General features: G+C 38.7%; 1 protein-coding gene and 1 non-coding gene across 2 annotated transcripts; one reads left to right on the forward strand and one right to left on the reverse strand.

The window, feature by feature from the left end:
- Positions 1 to 2,596: 2,596 nt before the first annotated feature.
- TOMM7 (translocase of outer mitochondrial membrane 7) lies at positions 2,597 to 7,359 on the reverse strand. Its single transcript, XM_048070284.2, has 3 exons — positions 7,184 to 7,359; positions 3,996 to 4,044; positions 2,597 to 2,818 (listed from the first exon to the last, which is right to left on the reverse strand). Exons 1-3 carry the CDS (start codon positions 7,284 to 7,286, stop codon positions 2,803 to 2,805), a joined length of 168 nt encoding a protein of 55 aa, XP_047926241.1. The 5' UTR covers positions 7,287 to 7,359; the 3' UTR covers positions 2,597 to 2,802.
- A 3,903-nt stretch (positions 7,360 to 11,262) lies between these two features.
- Positions 11,263 to 11,350, forward strand: LOC125183531 (small nucleolar RNA SNORD93). The gene has a single exon (XR_007165705.1). It is a non-coding gene; the product is annotated as a small nucleolar RNA SNORD93 (small nucleolar RNA).
- Positions 11,351 to 17,040: the final 5,690 nt, after the last annotated feature.

Genomic DNA, 17,040 nt, shown 5'->3' on the forward strand with positions numbered 1-17,040 from the left:
AAATCCCAAAGATTTGGTAAGCAGCATAGCGAACTACAGTCCATGGCAACCTCTGATCTTCCTAACACCAGTCCGGGTGGAAACGTTCCCCTCAGCCTCTTGCACAATTATTTGCACAACACACCCCAGCAACAGCTTCCCACGTGGGGCACTACACTAAGACTACGGCAACCACAGGCATGCTCCACATCTACTTCACAGGCATGAGGCATGCGGCTGTGCCACTCCTACGTCCAGGTAAGAGCTGATAAAGATACCTCAGAGCAGGTACGTTCTGCACGGCACACAGGAAAGCACGAATGATTTTATTTCACACTTCTCAGAGCATGGGGAAAGCATAAACTTTAGTTAAGCTGTGGAAGTCACAGTCTGATTTTCAGAAAACTACATGCTCTGACTTCATTCAGAGTTCATGCATGGTCTCAAAGGACCGCATCACAAATCCCATTTCTGAAAAGAATCCATACTGGGCTACAGAAGCCACTAATTCACGTGACAGAAATCTGCTGAGTGGGAAAGCCCCTGTTTGTTTCTAAGTGTCTCCCATCCCACGGTAAAACAAAAACTTTTGGGGAGTCTGACAAACAGGAAATGTATTTGAGTCCTTCCACTTTAATCCAGAGGCCTACCCTCTTCCTCCTAGCAACACACAAACACCCTTGACAAAACTGGTGTATTTGCTGACGTTATTTTAAGAGAATTAAGATTCTTTATAGTAATCTGTTCAAAATACAACTTCAAAGAACAAGGATCTGTTCCTACAAGCACGTCTGAATTTTGTGAAAATGACAGTAACTATCAAATAAATTCAACGTATTGCTACCAAAGACTCCCTTCATTTTTAAGGCTTTGAGAGAAAAACTTCTCTGATCCTGTTTTTGTTACTTTATAATTAGTTACCAAGACCTATGGTTAATGGCTATTCAATTCTTTTCAAGATAAAAATGAGTTTTTAAGGAGTTCCAATTACTTTTTATTTAGAGAGAGAAACACTGACTGCATTAATCGAACAAATTTGTACTATATATCAGCATTCAATTTAACTTGACTTGAACATACTACGAAGGACAATTTATTCCTGAAATTCAAAGGCCAAAGGTTGTATGTTAATGACTTTCCTGAACCACATTTGATTTTTTTTTTAAAGAAAAATTGCAGTCATTTATCTATAGCAGTGAATCACTAAAATTTGTTATCCAATGTGCTTAAAGCGAAATTCTCAGAATAACAGTTGCCTAAGCAATACTTACCCAATAATTCCAAGTCTTAAAAAAAAAAAAATGAACTAATTACTTATAAGGGAAATTTTGATGATACTGAGGTCACAGAATCCGGCCTGTTCTTGAAATATCCATGCTTATTTATATACTTTTAGCGAAAGAGACAAGAACACTTCCCCATTTGGCACTTCTTGCCAAATACTATTATTCCTGGAAAGCTGCCAGAGCAACCATGCGGTGGTTAAGACCCACAAACCACATCCCCAAATCTGACACACAAGAGTATATGAAATACACTTTTGCAGGTGTTTTGGTCCACAGTTGCATTTTGGGTATCATGAAATGCAAAGGTTGATTTTGAGAAATCCAAGTTACTTTGCACTGCTACCTTTGATGCTCTGAACATACTTTGCACAGCAACATTTCACTATGAATTCTGATAGCAGAGGAGAAAATGAGAAATCTCCTATTCCTGAATTATTTAATTAAATGTAAAAACTGCCTGAAAATCTACAGGGTTAAAAAAAAAAATCAATCTGGAATACCTTTATTGCAATGTTAACAGCGAGCAAAGAAATTTTTTGTTTGTTTTTTAAAGTATCACTGCACAAATACAAACTAGCCTGTATACTTCTAGAGGGGAAAGAGAGTAATCTACCCAATTCAGCTTCTATTTTAACAAAAACCAAGCAGTTGCCATTGCTGTGCTCTAGTTTCATTATTGAAATGAAGAATGCCAAATGAAGACAAAACAACCACATTCCAAAGAACAAGACTTTGGAACAAAATAAAAACATATACTGTAATATAATAGTCTTCTTCCTTCAGCTGTATGTCAATAGTTTCTACTGTACACAAGCATACACACATACACAGCAATTTTGTCACGTACTCCCAACCCCACCCCCAAATTATGGAAAATTTAAATAGTATTTCAAGGTAAAATCAGAAGAAAAGTGTGCATCTAGGGTTTTTTTTTGTTTTGTTTTTTCCTTTTTTTTTTTTTTTTTTAAAAAAAAGCTATTTGACTATGCTGGGAAAAAACATACACATCTCTCAATCCTTAAGATATCCAGAGTTGAACAAGTCCAAAAGAAAAAGAAAACAAAAAACAGACCTGCACAGAGCAACCAGCTGCAGAGGCTTACCAACATTCAGGCAGAAATCTTTGAAAAATATCAAAATGTTTAGAACATCAACTCAGTTTTCTTGTTATTGCGAAGAGGAATAGTTACCCGAAATTTAACCTTGTTATGACGACCTGTGGGGGTTGAACGTCAACAAATTTAGAAAAAAAATCCGGTTATCATTCCTATAATAAAAAAATACTATATATAATAAAAAAATACTATATAAAGACTTGAAAACAACGCATATGCATTCAAATGTGTTTATTTAATTACACTGTGATGCAAATAAGTTAGGTCCATATAAACTCCATTTTGTTGTATGTACAACCTATGTCATTAGCAAGCTGACTGAGCCAGCTGGTGTAAGTGTCCGCCTCATCCTCTGGAACATACACATCTTCAGACCCTTTCTCTGTCCATCGTCTGGTTCTAGAGCAGGACAGCCACATCTTTCATCCCCATAGCAGACTGAAAGGGGGAAATGAAGGTCAGATTTGCAGTATGTGCTTGTTTTTAAGTGGATTTTTCAAAAACACAAGCCAGAAGAAACAGCCCTATAAAAGTACAGAATAAATGCTACCCCTAAAAAACACTGAAATAAAGCTACCTTTAAAATCAAATTTAAGCCTACGGAGCATGAACATGTGCCCAGAAAAATGAGCATCTGTAAGCTTTGGAGTAAAACCAAACACACGTTTCTAGTATCTGTGTATCCTGTTGTACTAAATACTAACTTTATGTTGTGCAGACATATGCAATAAACCAAAAAAAAGTCTCAAGATGCTAGTGAAACTAAACAGAAATACTGCCAGAAAAAAAAAAAAAAAATTACTTCAGCAACTTAGTTCTTAAGACAACAGGGTATTTTACTGAAACTGTAACATCCCTAAAAATGGGATTTCTACAGTTAATATATGACCTTGCAAACAATACACTCCAATCAATTATTTGTTTTAGCAGTATCTCTGGTTCCGTACAGTAAACAAAGCCATTTCAAGAACAGTAAGAGTCATGCTTCCTTCATAACTTCAACTTTAGAAGTCTGAGCTATGGAAACCCTCCAATAAAATTCAAATATCACAAGAATTCAAGCGTTATTAATGCCAGGATGTTGCAGCAGTAACAAATAGCCCCACAACAACCAGGCAACAAGAGCATATGAACTTTGATTCATTACAGTGATTAATATTAAAGGATATATCCCTTCATTTAATGCAGCTTTTACACAGTTTTACCACCCTACTTGCAAAGGGGGAAGGAGACTGGGTTTTATTTTAAACTCATGTTAGAAAGCTAAGTAGTTATTCCTAGGTGCAGAAAGAAACTTGCATAAACCACCCTTAGAACAGCTAAGAAGGGCAGCTCCCACTCAAAAAGTACAGGAAGTCCCATGTATTAAAATCTGCATAAGATTAAGAGCAAAATACAAAGGCCCTCGTAAGAATTTGGTTTGCTGTCTTTTCTAGTTTGGATTTTTAAGGAAATAAGAACTGTGACCAGCTCTGTTATCACCCAAAATAATTAAAAACTATGGATGAAAGCAACGTTCACAGCTCTTACTGTCCAGCATGAACAGACAGAGATGACAATTAAAACCGTGACCATCTACACTGGTTTTGCATGTACATTTGGACCTGACACATACCTCCAGATTGTCGGCTCGGGCATTCCCGGATCCGCACCCCTCTTAAAACCTGAAGTGAAACACACATTAGATAAACGTACATATGTACGTGCAGACTTTTACACAGCTAAAATAGCATCAAATCATTCCAGCCCACTAAATTCCAATAAAAAGAACAGGGAGCTGTGATTCATGAAGACACAGACTCACCTCAACAGAAACTAAACATTATCAGGATTACAAAACAGTCAAAATAAATATGCTTGTGTGTATTTTCTTTATTATTATTACCTGCATCTCTATCTGACTTAAAATTCAGGGTCAGCTAGCTATGTGAGATGGTGGAAATGATTTACCCCAAATATCAAGGCACATGTGCATGCATACATATATACCCTGTCATGGCTTTGGCTGGGATGGAGGTGGTTTTTTTTTTCAGAGGCTTGTATGATGCTGTGTTTTGGATTTCTGATGAAACTAGCGGTGATAACACCAATGTTTTAGTTGCTGCAGAGCAGTGCTCGCGCAGAGCCAAGGACTGTTTAACTTCTCACAGGGCCCTGCCAGCGAGCAGGCTGGGCGTGCAGCAGGAGCTGCGATGGGACACAGCCAGGACAGCTGGCCCAGGCTGGCCAGAGGGACATCCCACACCATATGGCTCAGCAATAACAGCTGGGGGAAAGGAGGAGGAAGGGGGGGGATGTTCAGAGTGATGGCGTTTGTCTTCCCAAGAAACCATTACGTGTGATGGGCCCTGCTTTCCTGGGAGCAGCTGAATGCCTGCCTGCCAATGGGAAGCAGCAAATGGATTCCTTGGTTTGCTTCTACCTTAACCCATGAATTCTCACACTTTTACCTTTCTGATTCTCTCCCGCACCCCACCTGGGGTGAGTGAGTGAGTGGCTGGGTGGTAACATGACCGTAACAACCCACATATGCAGATTTTAAGTGTTGTTATGAAAGCAACCTGGTCAGACAGCATCAACAGTGACACCTGTAACTGGTATAAGGGCTTGAGGCGATGTCCTGTGACAGCACCTGAACTTACAGCAATATTGCAATAACAGTTCATTTAAATGAGGATTAGAGAATGCTAAATCTTAAACCAATTAAACTTAAAACCATTTTGGGGGAAGGGCGTGGTTATTTACAGAGAGTTCATCCCCAGCTAATGACTCAAATACTGATTCACTAAAGCAAGTGTACACTAGAGAAGCAATTCAAGGTTCAGTTTACTAAATAGCTTTAACTCCTGGACTGTAAATTAAGTCCTGAAACAGGATCAGGAAAGACACGCGTTGTTCAACAACATGCTTACTATGTTTACTGTATAGAAATTGACGTTATATGGAAAAAACATATTTACAGACTATAAAATCAATGACAACTTTCCTGAAACGCAGGCCATGAAGGTTAATGGAAAAACTTAGATTAACTTCATGGACACTGGGTCAGCCCTTTGAAGATAACCTTGTCTGAGTTGAGGCTATTAAACATTCTGACCTATTTTCTTTCACTGCCATACTTTGCAGCAGAAGTGATTTAAAATTCATGAAATCATATTAGCAGTCAAACTATGTGTGTGAAACAGATTTAGCTAATGTTTCTGTTTTTTTCTTTTTGTTTGTTTTTTTTTTTCCCCTAGTACTTTTAAATAAGCAAGCCAATTCAACAAAACCGTACTGGTCTAATTCACCTAAGAGGGGCAGACGCTTCAAAACAAACATTAAAAAACAAACAAACAACAAAAAAGTAACCTGACCAATGACCTGGAATTGCACATATCAGAATCCCTTGTACCTACTCTGAACATCCCATCCTGACCTAGGTCTTCCAGAGAAAATTAAAACAAATAGCTGAAAATTTCATTGCCTATGTTTAGTTTAGCACGCGTTTCATATACATGGGTCAATACCAAAGTTTACCTTGAATCAGTGGCACCAAGCACTGTGTAGCCCCTTGCCTGTGTAACTGCTATACAAAAGAGGTTCTTCCAATTCGACAGAATTTGAGTGGCTGCCACCTAAAAATGTCTTTGGCAGACAAGGGTGGCACCTGCTTACACTTTATATCCTTTTATTAATTACAGCAGGCAAACTTGGAAGAAGACAACATAGATGTGGAACAGCGTACTTATCGCTTGGAGGTAAGAAATTAAACTTCTACAATTTTGTTTCTTAGGGTTACGTAACAGAAATATACCAAGCACCCCGACAGCCCTGCCCATGGCAGGGGTTGGAACTAGGTGATCTTTAAGGTCCCTTCCATAGCTTCCACTCTATGGTATTGGTACAGCTGCAAACACAGTAAGGTGGCTTTAAATAAAGTGCTTCGAGTTATATGCGTTCCTCAGAGCAAAGAGTGATTTTCTCAGATACTGGCGTAAAAGTGAAACCAACAGAAAACCTCAGCAGGAACAAAAGTAGGTCGCGAAGCACTGCTGAAATCCCACCCCAAAATAACCAATTCTGAAATAATCGATAAACTAAGAATGAAAATGTAATTAAACTTCAATCTGATGCTGTCATATGGTTTTACCCGTCGCGTTCGAAGTGACCCCTTTCACTTCTAGCCACTAATGCACGTGTGTAAGTGATTACGTATTAAGTGCCTCAGCCCTTTAAGTTGGGTTTATATTTTATATATGTTTATATGTAATATTAATTCCCCTCAATTAAAAGAACCATTCGGCTCTGTCTGCAAGCACTTAGAGCCCCAGCTCGCTGCCGTGTTAGCGCTCAAGGTGAAGATGTCTGCCAGTTTCGGCTGCCTCTCCCAGAAGGCCCGACAGATTTCGGGCAGGAGGCCGCCACGCGAGCCGTGCCTGGTGGCTTCCCCGGGACCCTTTGGCATGAGAGCAGCGAACAGAGGCGCCAGGCCCATCGCACACACACACTTTTAAGCAGGCCCTGCCCTTCAGCCACCCCCATCGGCGGCACACCGCCCCGACCCAGCGGCACCACCGCGGGGCCGGCTGCCGGGCCCTGCGCAAACGCACCCCGAAGCCCGGCCGCCGCTCGGGGGCTGAGCCAAGCGGCCCGGGGAGGCCGCCACCTCCGCCCGGCCGCACACCCTGCCTCAGCCAGGGGGGCCCCGAGCCCCCTGCCCGCACCCCCCGAGCCCCGAGGCGGGGGCCGCCCAAGGGAGGCCCCGCTCGGTCGCCGGGCGGCGGAGGCCCGCGGGAGGCCGTCGCCCCCGCCGCCACTGACCTAGGTAGAGCACGACGGGGATGAAGCCCCAGCGGATGGCGAACTGGCCGCCCTTGAAGAGCTGCTGCAGCCGCTGCTTGGCCTCCTTGCTCAGCTTCGGCATGCCGGCGGCGGGGGGAAGAGGGAGGAGGAGGAGGAGCCGGGCCGCGATCGTCACTCGGCGCCGACGGGGCGGGTCTCCGACGGGGAGGCCGGGAAGGGGGAGGCTCAGCCCGCCCCGGCCTGCCCTGGGGGGTTCATCTGGTCGACAAGGGGGTGAGGAAAGCTGTAGGTCGTTTGTTTATTTATTTATTTATTTATTTATTTAATTAATTAATTCCCGCAGCTCTCAGGTTTGTGCTCAGGCCTCGCGCGCCGCTCCTGTGGAGGCTGGGAAGGGGCTTCTGGTAAGGGAAAGGTGAAGGCGGAGTGCCGAGACGAGCGGCTCGGAGAGAAGCGGGAGCTGCTCCTCCCGGCTGTGGTAACCGACGGCGTGATCCCGTGAGACGTGGGTGCTGGGAGCGGCAAGTTGGGCGAGAGTAATCGGGGGGAAGTGTTGCGGTTTCAGACCTAATTCTTAAAAAACGCCAATACACAGCTTATGGCTTGTTGTCCCTGCGCACTCAGAGCCTGGGCAAGCATTAAGGCACTTTTTGAACTTCTAAATGAGTGCATCTGGTCTCAGCGAGACTTCTTTGCAGTGCCTTAACCCCCAAGCTGCTGTCAGTGTGACACCACCGCTTATGGGACATCTTACCGCCTGATGTCGGTGCCAGCAAGTTTTGTCACGGCCGTACTGTTTTCATTCCTGCCCAGGTAGTCTGCTGCATGTTGCTGTAATGCCACATCCAGGCCTGCGTGTTCCTAATATCACTGAAGTGGCAGCAGTATTAACACTGGCAGTCTGTATCGTCTGCTAACTGGGTCAAACTCCTGCCGTAGTTTGGAGGGGATTTAATTGCATATAGAAACTTGGGGGGAAAAAAAATTCACCAAAGAAATTGCTGCTTGTGGTAGACCAGGAGTCCATTCAGTTTTGTTTATAATCATGGTTTACAGTATTAGTTTACCTAGGCAATAACTTCTAGCTCTGTAGCCTACTTGTCACATTAGGAACAACTAAAGGACAGTGCTTTTATATGCAAAGAAAAATTCCAGGGCTATAACAAATGTCATTTACACAAATAGCTTTTCCACATTTTTTCTTCTAGTGCATGGATGCATATTCTGCCCTTCAGAGACAATGAAGATACGAATTTGTAGCTCGCTCCTTGTTTCCCAGGTATGGACAGGTAGCAAGCTGCATGAGTGATCCACAGTTTGCTTTTCCAAATGTCTACTCAAAGTCAAGATGTGGGTTATATGGGAGTATTGTGGTGATGTGGTGACAAACATGCTATCCGTCATGGTGTAGAATGCACAAACAGCCTGTCCTCATGAAAACCCATGCATGTGTGCTGTGCTTTCATATGCATTAAACACGTGATGGGTGACACCAGTAATTCTAGTCATGTGGCTGATGTATCTAATGATGTAGTAGGTAAAGCTCAGTTCATGAGTGGCTTCTTTATCAGCCAAATAGCTTATCCCTGAAGCTGCAGGCCGCCGTGAGGCCTCCCCTCAATCTCTTTTTCTCTGGGCTGAACAAACCCAGTGACGTCAGCTGTTGCTCATACGTCTCACCCTCTAGACCCCTCACCATGTTTGTAGCCCTTCTTTGGAAGCTCTCTAATAGTTTTATGTCCTTCTTACATTGTGGTGCCCAAAACTGCACGCAGTTTTGCAAAACTGCACACAGGACTCAGCATATTAAGTTATTCACACAGAATAACACACAATTTCTCCTTTTGGTGTCATTTCCATTCACCTATGCCTGCTCAGTAATGTAATGATATTACATTGATGATTACAGCATGTAATGATAGATTTTTGGGCTTCCAAGAGAATGAACAGAAGGGATTCATTTTAAGTAATTCTACATGCAGCCCTGTCAACGAATTACTTCTAAGATGTCCAACATATCCAACAATTACTTTTAACATATCTAACATCCTCATACAAAGATGATCAGAGGGCTGGAACACCTCTCCTCTGAGGACAGGCTGAGGGAGTTTGGGTTGTTGTTGGGGTTGTGGTAATGCTTCTGTGAAGGGTATTGGTTTTACTTGAATTATTTATTTTCTTTTGTCTGATAATCAAGACAAAAGCACTTGAAATGGTGTGCCCAGGAAATCAGAGAAACAACAGCCATAATTGTTGAGTGACAAAAGTAGTAATACTATCTGTATTGAAAGCTTTTCATTACAGAAAAACCCTTTGAATTTCTTTTGTCATGTAGTTCATGTGACCAGCAACAACTGTAAAATCTGAAATAAAGTTGCAGGGTTTTTAACTGGCACAAGAACGCGAATCCGTACTGGTTTTTTTTGTTTGTTTGTTTTAATTTGATTAGCAGTAATTCTGTACGTGCTGTGTTTTCATAGCAAAGAAGTACCACTGTAAACTGGCCACATGCTTCCATTTTTAATAGGTGAGAGAGACAACAGAGATTCTTGTGGACAAGTCTGAATCATTTAAGCTTCAGTCTCTGGTTCAGGGAAATAATGGCACTCTGATGGCTTTAGCCATTTTTGTTGCCTGGTACAAGGGGTACATTTCAGGTCAGAGAATTCCAGACCTCTGAAGTTTTATCTCAATACAGCACAAACCCATGCAATAGTGTATGCAATACAGCAGGCTGGAGAATGAGACAAAATGAAGTAACCTGTTAAGGTCTTGAGACAAATTACTGTAAGCTCTACAAGGGAAATCCCTGTGTACCTCCATTATGCAATTACCACTCTTCCTTTTGAGATTTCCTCTTCCATTTACTGTGAAGAAACTGGATTAAATTAATCTGCTGGAAAACAAAGTTAAAGTTTGGCTCTGTTTAGGAGTAACTTATATTTTGAAGATACTATGGTAGATATTTTATACTGTAAATCATTATAAACAAACAATACAAGAACATAAGACACATTTAACAGATTTCCAGTCCGGGGTGAATCTTTGTGATGTCAGTGAAAAAGGGTAGTATATAATTCCTAGGCTTTATGTTTTACTTAATTATTATGATTAAACTTTCTATAGTGCCCTAGTAATGATAGTCTTTTTTTTCCATTCCATTTTAGTATTCCCATTCATTTAGTTTAATAAATCCCAGCTACTCTGCAGTACCACTGCTCTTGGAAATGCTGCTTGTCAGTTTGTGGAGATCACATTTCACAGAAACAAATAGGAATGGAAAGCACTACAGTCAAAATAAAGATAAAAATAAAAACACACACACACACAAAAACAAACAAATGAAAAAACACCCTAAGGCTGTTTGATTATGCCATTTGGAAAATGTCAGAACTCTAAAATGTCTCTTTTTCTCTTGATTGTTGTAAGAGCAAGATTACTTGGGGTTTAATGTATTTGGGTTTTTGCATTTAGCATGTTTTCAAAACATACTTGGAATGCAGAGCAATGACACACAACATTTTTCTGTCCAGATTACAGTCTCTTTCATATGAATTTCTGTGTGATACTCATTGGCTGTACTCTAGCCACTGTGTATTATTGGATATTTCTAAAAAATATATACATATTGTCAGACGCGTATCTAGAAAATTAGTAAAGGGTGATCACTTTAAGTGAATCTACAGTGGTAGAAACAAAAGGGAAAGTGTATTTTTTAAATATATTTAATATAATTAATGTACTATTGATTTGTTAAAAAAAAAAAAAGATGGAGTTGGGTGCAAAGCAATAATTACGTTATTTTTCATTACAGCTCCTGAGGCCAGTGACGGAGAAACAGCAGTCTGAGGTGAGACAGCATTCAACAAAACCTCATCAAATGTTTTCAGAGTTCCTTGAGAAAAAGTACTGTTGTGCTTAAAAATTGAATATTATGTGCTCCACAGTACTTTCATTTGAACCTGACCTTCCCATTCTCCCTATCTTCATTTAATAATGAAAATCAGTGGTTACATTAAAGATACTGCTACTTTTTACTATAAGGAGTTATCCTAAAAATGTAGGAGTTGTATGGATGTTTTTATGATTGTAGTACTTGGCCAGGGATGAAAACAATCATCTGAGTGTTTGCATACTTACAGTGATATGCAGAAGTCTGATGGATGAAAGGATTTTCTGAGGCCAAAACTAATATCTATGTTCACTCATTCTTGGTTTTTTAATAAAGCTTTTTTCTTTTTCTTTTTTTTTTTTTTTTTTTAAAGCATCTGAGCAGTAAAGATCTCAATTTCAGAAAGGTTTTCGTCTAAAGATACTGGAATGTATAATTTTCACTTGTCCACAAATTACAACTAGATTTTTGATGCTGAAGAATATGTTATTGTAACAGCACATGCCCCTAAAGATTTTACAGGATTTAAAAGATGCTTGGTTTAGGCAGGTTTTTGCTATGAAACATGATGAGGAAAACAGTGGTTATATTTGGATTTCCAAAACAGTCTTTGCTCTTATTATACTTGTTTTTATACCAATTCTGATCTTAGTATCTGAGTACATTGTATTAATGTTAGGTAACACCAAAACAACTGAGAATGTAAGTCTTTGCTATCAGTTGACAGCATTGCATATGAAAATGAAATATTTCTCTTTGGTACAGAATGTGGAATTTGAGCATTTGAAAAACAAAATTTTAATTAAAATTCATGTATAACTTCCTTTCTTCAGAGAGTTGTCGTAATTGTATGTCCTTAACAACCACCTACAAAAGAGCAAATATGCTGCTGAAATAACTTTTTCTGACAATGAAATATTTGAAAATCATAACCAATCAATGCACAGCATTAACTTCACTGATTTAGAGTGGTGCTTTTTCGTTTAGATTCTACAAAGAAATGTATATAACAACAATTATCTCCCTTTTATAAGCAAAGAGAAAACAAATAGTAAAGCAAAAAGAAGCACCTTGGAGTTGAAACATTCCAGATGGATTTGGAACAGTTCTGTGTGGATTTTCTGCCAGAATGTGAGTTTGTTTTGTTTTTCTAATTTGAGTCATTGTTAAAAAAAAAAACAGTATTTTCCAGTTACTGTTTATACCTGTATGTATCCTTTTTCCTTTGATACAAAACAAGAACAATGTTTGTTAAAATGAAAATATAAACATAAATAAATTTGAATTTTATAAGCATAGCTTTAATTCTTAGTTCAAAGATATTCTAGGTTTTAGTGTTGTCATTATAATAGTTTCTAACAACTCATGTAATGCAATGAGAGGATGCAATTGCAGAAGAATTCAGAGCATAATAGGTATGGTAAAAACCTGTGTGTTTCTAGAGTTTGAATAAGATTACCCAGTCAACAAAGAAAATGTGTCAAGTATGTACTAATTCTCTCCCAGCATATCTAAATGTTGAACAAATTAGGAAATTAATATCTGCATTCAGTTTATCTGCCTTGATTGTTCACTCTGGGTAAATTCACTTCAGAAACTTAGGGAAAAACTTTTTGGCACATTCCATATTCAGCATGGCCTAATTGTGATGTGAAGAGCAGTTCACATCTCTTCTTGCCAAGCTTCATTGGAATCCACTGCATGAGCTTCCTTCTGGAATGGTGATGTTCCAGAAGGAACATCAAGTTTCAGAACTTGAATTTGAACCAGTATTAACAAAAGTATCAGCATTTATGTCTGACTGTATTTTTCATGTTTTGATAGTTCAGATTTCACTCCAAATTGAGATCTTCAGCACAGGGAAGATTAGAACCAGTAAAGGAGTAATTAAGGCCTCTCATACATACCCAAAGGTGATCCTGGAAAGTTCTTTTCTTCCTTTTCAAGTCATATTATTGCTGTCAGGATTAAGTGAAGAGCACCTCATGGTTAATGAGGTTTTCACCATTAAAACTTAATCTCTTAAAGAGCTGTCCCTTTTGACTTTAATACTTAAAAAAAAAAAAAAAAAGTCTATTTTAGCATGATTATATGCCATATTTAACCCAGATGGATGTTTTTAGATTTTACTGATTTTAAACTATTGTCCAGCATCTTCTGTCTGTATTGACAGCCTAAGTCATGTATCTGTAAGTGTCTTTCACTGTCGCCTTTCACTGTTTCCTATAAAATGTTATATGAACTCCTAAAGTTTTTATTTTGAATGACAGACATTTCAGCAAGAATTTTATCATATGCAGAGGATATTCAAGGAACTCTTGAGAGTTCCTTATGTTCTGCATTATAAAGTCTGTTAGACATACCTGACACAATCTGACCCTGATTTTCAAACATTTGAAAGGCCCAAATAAAATTACATTTCTATAATACTTTCATTCTTTTTTTCAAGTGTACATTAAGTGTACATCTAAAGAAACTGCATTGTACTACTCCATTTTGGGTTTAGGTAGCAGCCACAAGAGATTAAATGCTGTTAAGTGTAATGAAGTGTGAAGATGACAAGATAAATGAACCAGAGGCACCTCATCTTCCAACGCACAGTGGCACAGGTTTTGTATTCCAGACACAAATGTCACCTTGGGGTTGAAGTCATAGTAGATGAATCGCTGTAAGTATAACTGAGATAGTTTTTGTTTGTTTTTCTCCAATTACCTTTGTGCTTTAAATACAGTCCTCCTGAGTCAAGCAATGAGTTAATTGCCTGTGAGATCTGTGATGGAAAGTTCTCTCTGAAATAAACACAGTACTAAAAGTTTTTCTTTCTTTTCAGACATTGTGAGGAAGGACTGCTTTTAGTGACAGGGTACTAGACTAGACTGATACTGGTCTCCTGGGATGCTAGTACTTGACTGATACGTATAGCTCAGTATATTAGAATTGTTAACTGTATCGTAGCAAAATATTTTTCTGTAGTTTTTCTAATAATCCCTTTAAAGCCATGTGCAGAATGTTACTTCCCATGTGAATATTAGTTCTGACAACTCTGGTATGAATGTTGTGTTGGCGGACTTTCGAAAATGTGAAGGACAGGAATCAGCCAGTGAGCCTAGAGGGGACTTCAAAAAGATATTTACAAATTATTTAGCTACTATAAAAAAAGAAAGAAGAGAAGCTGACTAAAGGTCTCAATTAATACATTGTATCAGCTTCTCTCTCAGTTTAGTTCCCCTTCTTTGTTACATTAAGACAACATTGATCTAAAATTTATTAGCAGTGTTTCATTAACACCAGGGGAGGGCAGGCTTGAATTGGAAACTATTCTTGCTACTTCAATTACTTGAACTTAAAATAACAGATAGTCCCTCGAGCTCAAAGCTGATGGAATTTCTCTACTATTCTAATTACTCTTCCACTGGACAAAAGCTTCTTTACAATTGCTGTTTGACAAAATGAATGTTTTGCTGTGTTGCAGAAAGAATAGTGAATGTTTAAATAAAGATGATAATATGAAAGTGGATGAGTCAGTTTATTAGCAGCTGTGTGCTATTCACAGGGGAGAATCCATGCTGCTTAATAATTAATCACATATATCTTCAAACGTTTTTTAAAAATGAGTGAATATCATTATCCCCGCTTTATAGATGAAAAAACTGACGAATAGAGAGGTAGCTTTGCAAATTATCGGTCTAGGTGACCTGCAGAGGCAAGAACAAAATCCAGATTTCTGAGATCTAGTCCAGTGCTCAGGTATATCTTTGGCATAAATAAACTATGGTATGTCTAACAGTTACAAACATGGAAATGACTGCTTGCAGCCCAAATTGCTGAGGAACTTACAGTAATGAAATGGACACGTAACCTGATAGGCAGAGTATAGCTCTTTCTCCTCAAGAGGCTGGGTAGAGGTCAGATCAGATGGCTGAAGATCTGCACTAAAAACTGTATGTTATTAAAACAAGTAATCTGCATGTTTTTGTATATTTGTCATTTTTTAAGTTAGATTGTACTCTCTTCACGGAATGAAAAGCCTTTCTATGTAGACCTTAAAAGCCATTCCAGTCTGAGTACTAGGAAATGTATGGTTAAAAAGTCAATTTGCATACAGGTGAAGGGTTAAGATGCTAACCGACTGTTCTTTCGTTCTTTTCATCTTTAATTATGAGGGTTTCAAATTATGAGCAAAACATTAGGCTTCCTATTAACTCACCAAGACCATCCTGTTTACTGTACCTGTGGTCAGTAACATTCATGGGATTTGTGACTCATCATTAAGTGTTCTCCTTCATTAAGGCACTAAGTTGAATAGCTAAATATAGTTGCTATTTTTATTTGATTAAATATATGTATTCTACTTTCTTTATATGCTGTCTTATGAGGTCATTACCCATTGTAAAAGCTTTTTAAAGTTTTAAAATGCTCTGCATTTTTTTATGCATAAGCCTTAGCATAAATTGTTCTGTTTCTAGAAAAAACTGGAGGCATACTGTTATGAAGCCTCCCATGCCTAAGACTTGTGTAAGATATACCAGAGAACATTTGGTGCTGCATATTAAAAACTCCATTTGTAGAATGAATGAGCACATTGCACAATGCATTTTTCTTATTTTTCTTATTGCCAGTTTGCAGTGGCCATCGTGTTGATGGTGTGAATTAGTCATTGGTTTATGACTCCAATGAAAAGGACCACGTTCAAAATCATAAGGTAGAATGTAAATGAGTGGGCACTTAAGAGTTCGAACTCAAAAACTGCATAACCTATCACGGTGTTACTCATTTTTGGTTTATTTCCAGACAAATCTTGTTAAAATAGGAGTCAGAAATGGCTGGCAGTGATTTAAAGTACAATGTGGCAATTATCCGAAAACTTATTACTGTACATTCAGGCAGTGAATTTCAGGTTGATAATTTCTCTGTGTATTTTGTGTACCTCATGAAGAGTTGACATCTCCAAATATTCATAACTTTCCATAGCTCACAGAGGCCTGACGATGCAATTCAAAAGGGAAGAAATTAATTTTCTCTTCTGCACAAGGTAAGCATCAACACTTTTCTATATGTAAATGATTTTTCTGTTTATGGCTTACAAGCTATCTGAGAAGAAAACTTCTCTTCTCAAAATGACCGCTAGTTGTAGGTGTTTATTTACAGACTAATTTTGCAGCAAACCAGTACCTGCTAGCTCAAGAAAAAGCAAGAAAGCTAATGGTTCAATTAACTAAAACTGTTGCTTTAAGAAATGTGTTTCCCACTGTCAGATTTCTTTATTCTTTAACGCATCCCTAATTTTAAATTGGTACTTGTAAATTTCCAAAAAAAAATAATGTTTCATACTCTCAGGGTAAATACAATAATCTGGGCAAGGATACATGTAATATACCATAGTTTAAGTCTAAAATTAAATCTTAATTCCAGTGTAGTACCAATGTCTTCCAGTATCTTTTAGATGTACTGTATTTCAGTGTGCAAAGGCTTTAGCTCTTTTGCTTAATGTCACCTCTCAGTCTCTTGCAACAGCACTAACATTCTCTTCATCTTCAGTGCAGAAGTACAATAAAATGGAGGAAGTAGCACAATGAGCAGTTGGAGAGCAAAGATGTGGGTTCATGGGAAGGACAGTATCCGTCTGTCCCCAGATAAATCTAAGTCCATCTTCCCAGCTTGTAGTTGGCTTTGTTTACCTTTTGCTCCATAAGAAAAACAGAAACCCTCCTTGGTAAAATTTCCTTCAGATTACAACCAGAGATAAACCCATTCTGTACTCTGAAATTAAAGTTTTTTTGTCAGACAGCTTGTAAGCTATAAACATAAAAATCATGTACAAAAAAAAAAAAGTGTTGTTGAAACAATTATGTGAAATAAGGCATATAGGAAAATTAATGTTGAAAATGCCCTGAAGATAGAGAAAAATGAGAGGATAGTTCCACTGCACCAGCTCTATCTGTTCAATACACTAAGCTGAAGGAGAATTTTACCTTGTTATTGT

This window comes from Anser cygnoides, chromosome 2 (genome assembly GCF_040182565.1).
Source record: "Anser cygnoides isolate HZ-2024a breed goose chromosome 2, Taihu_goose_T2T_genome, whole genome shotgun sequence".
NCBI lineage: Eukaryota > Metazoa > Chordata > Aves > Anseriformes > Anatidae > Anser > Anser cygnoides.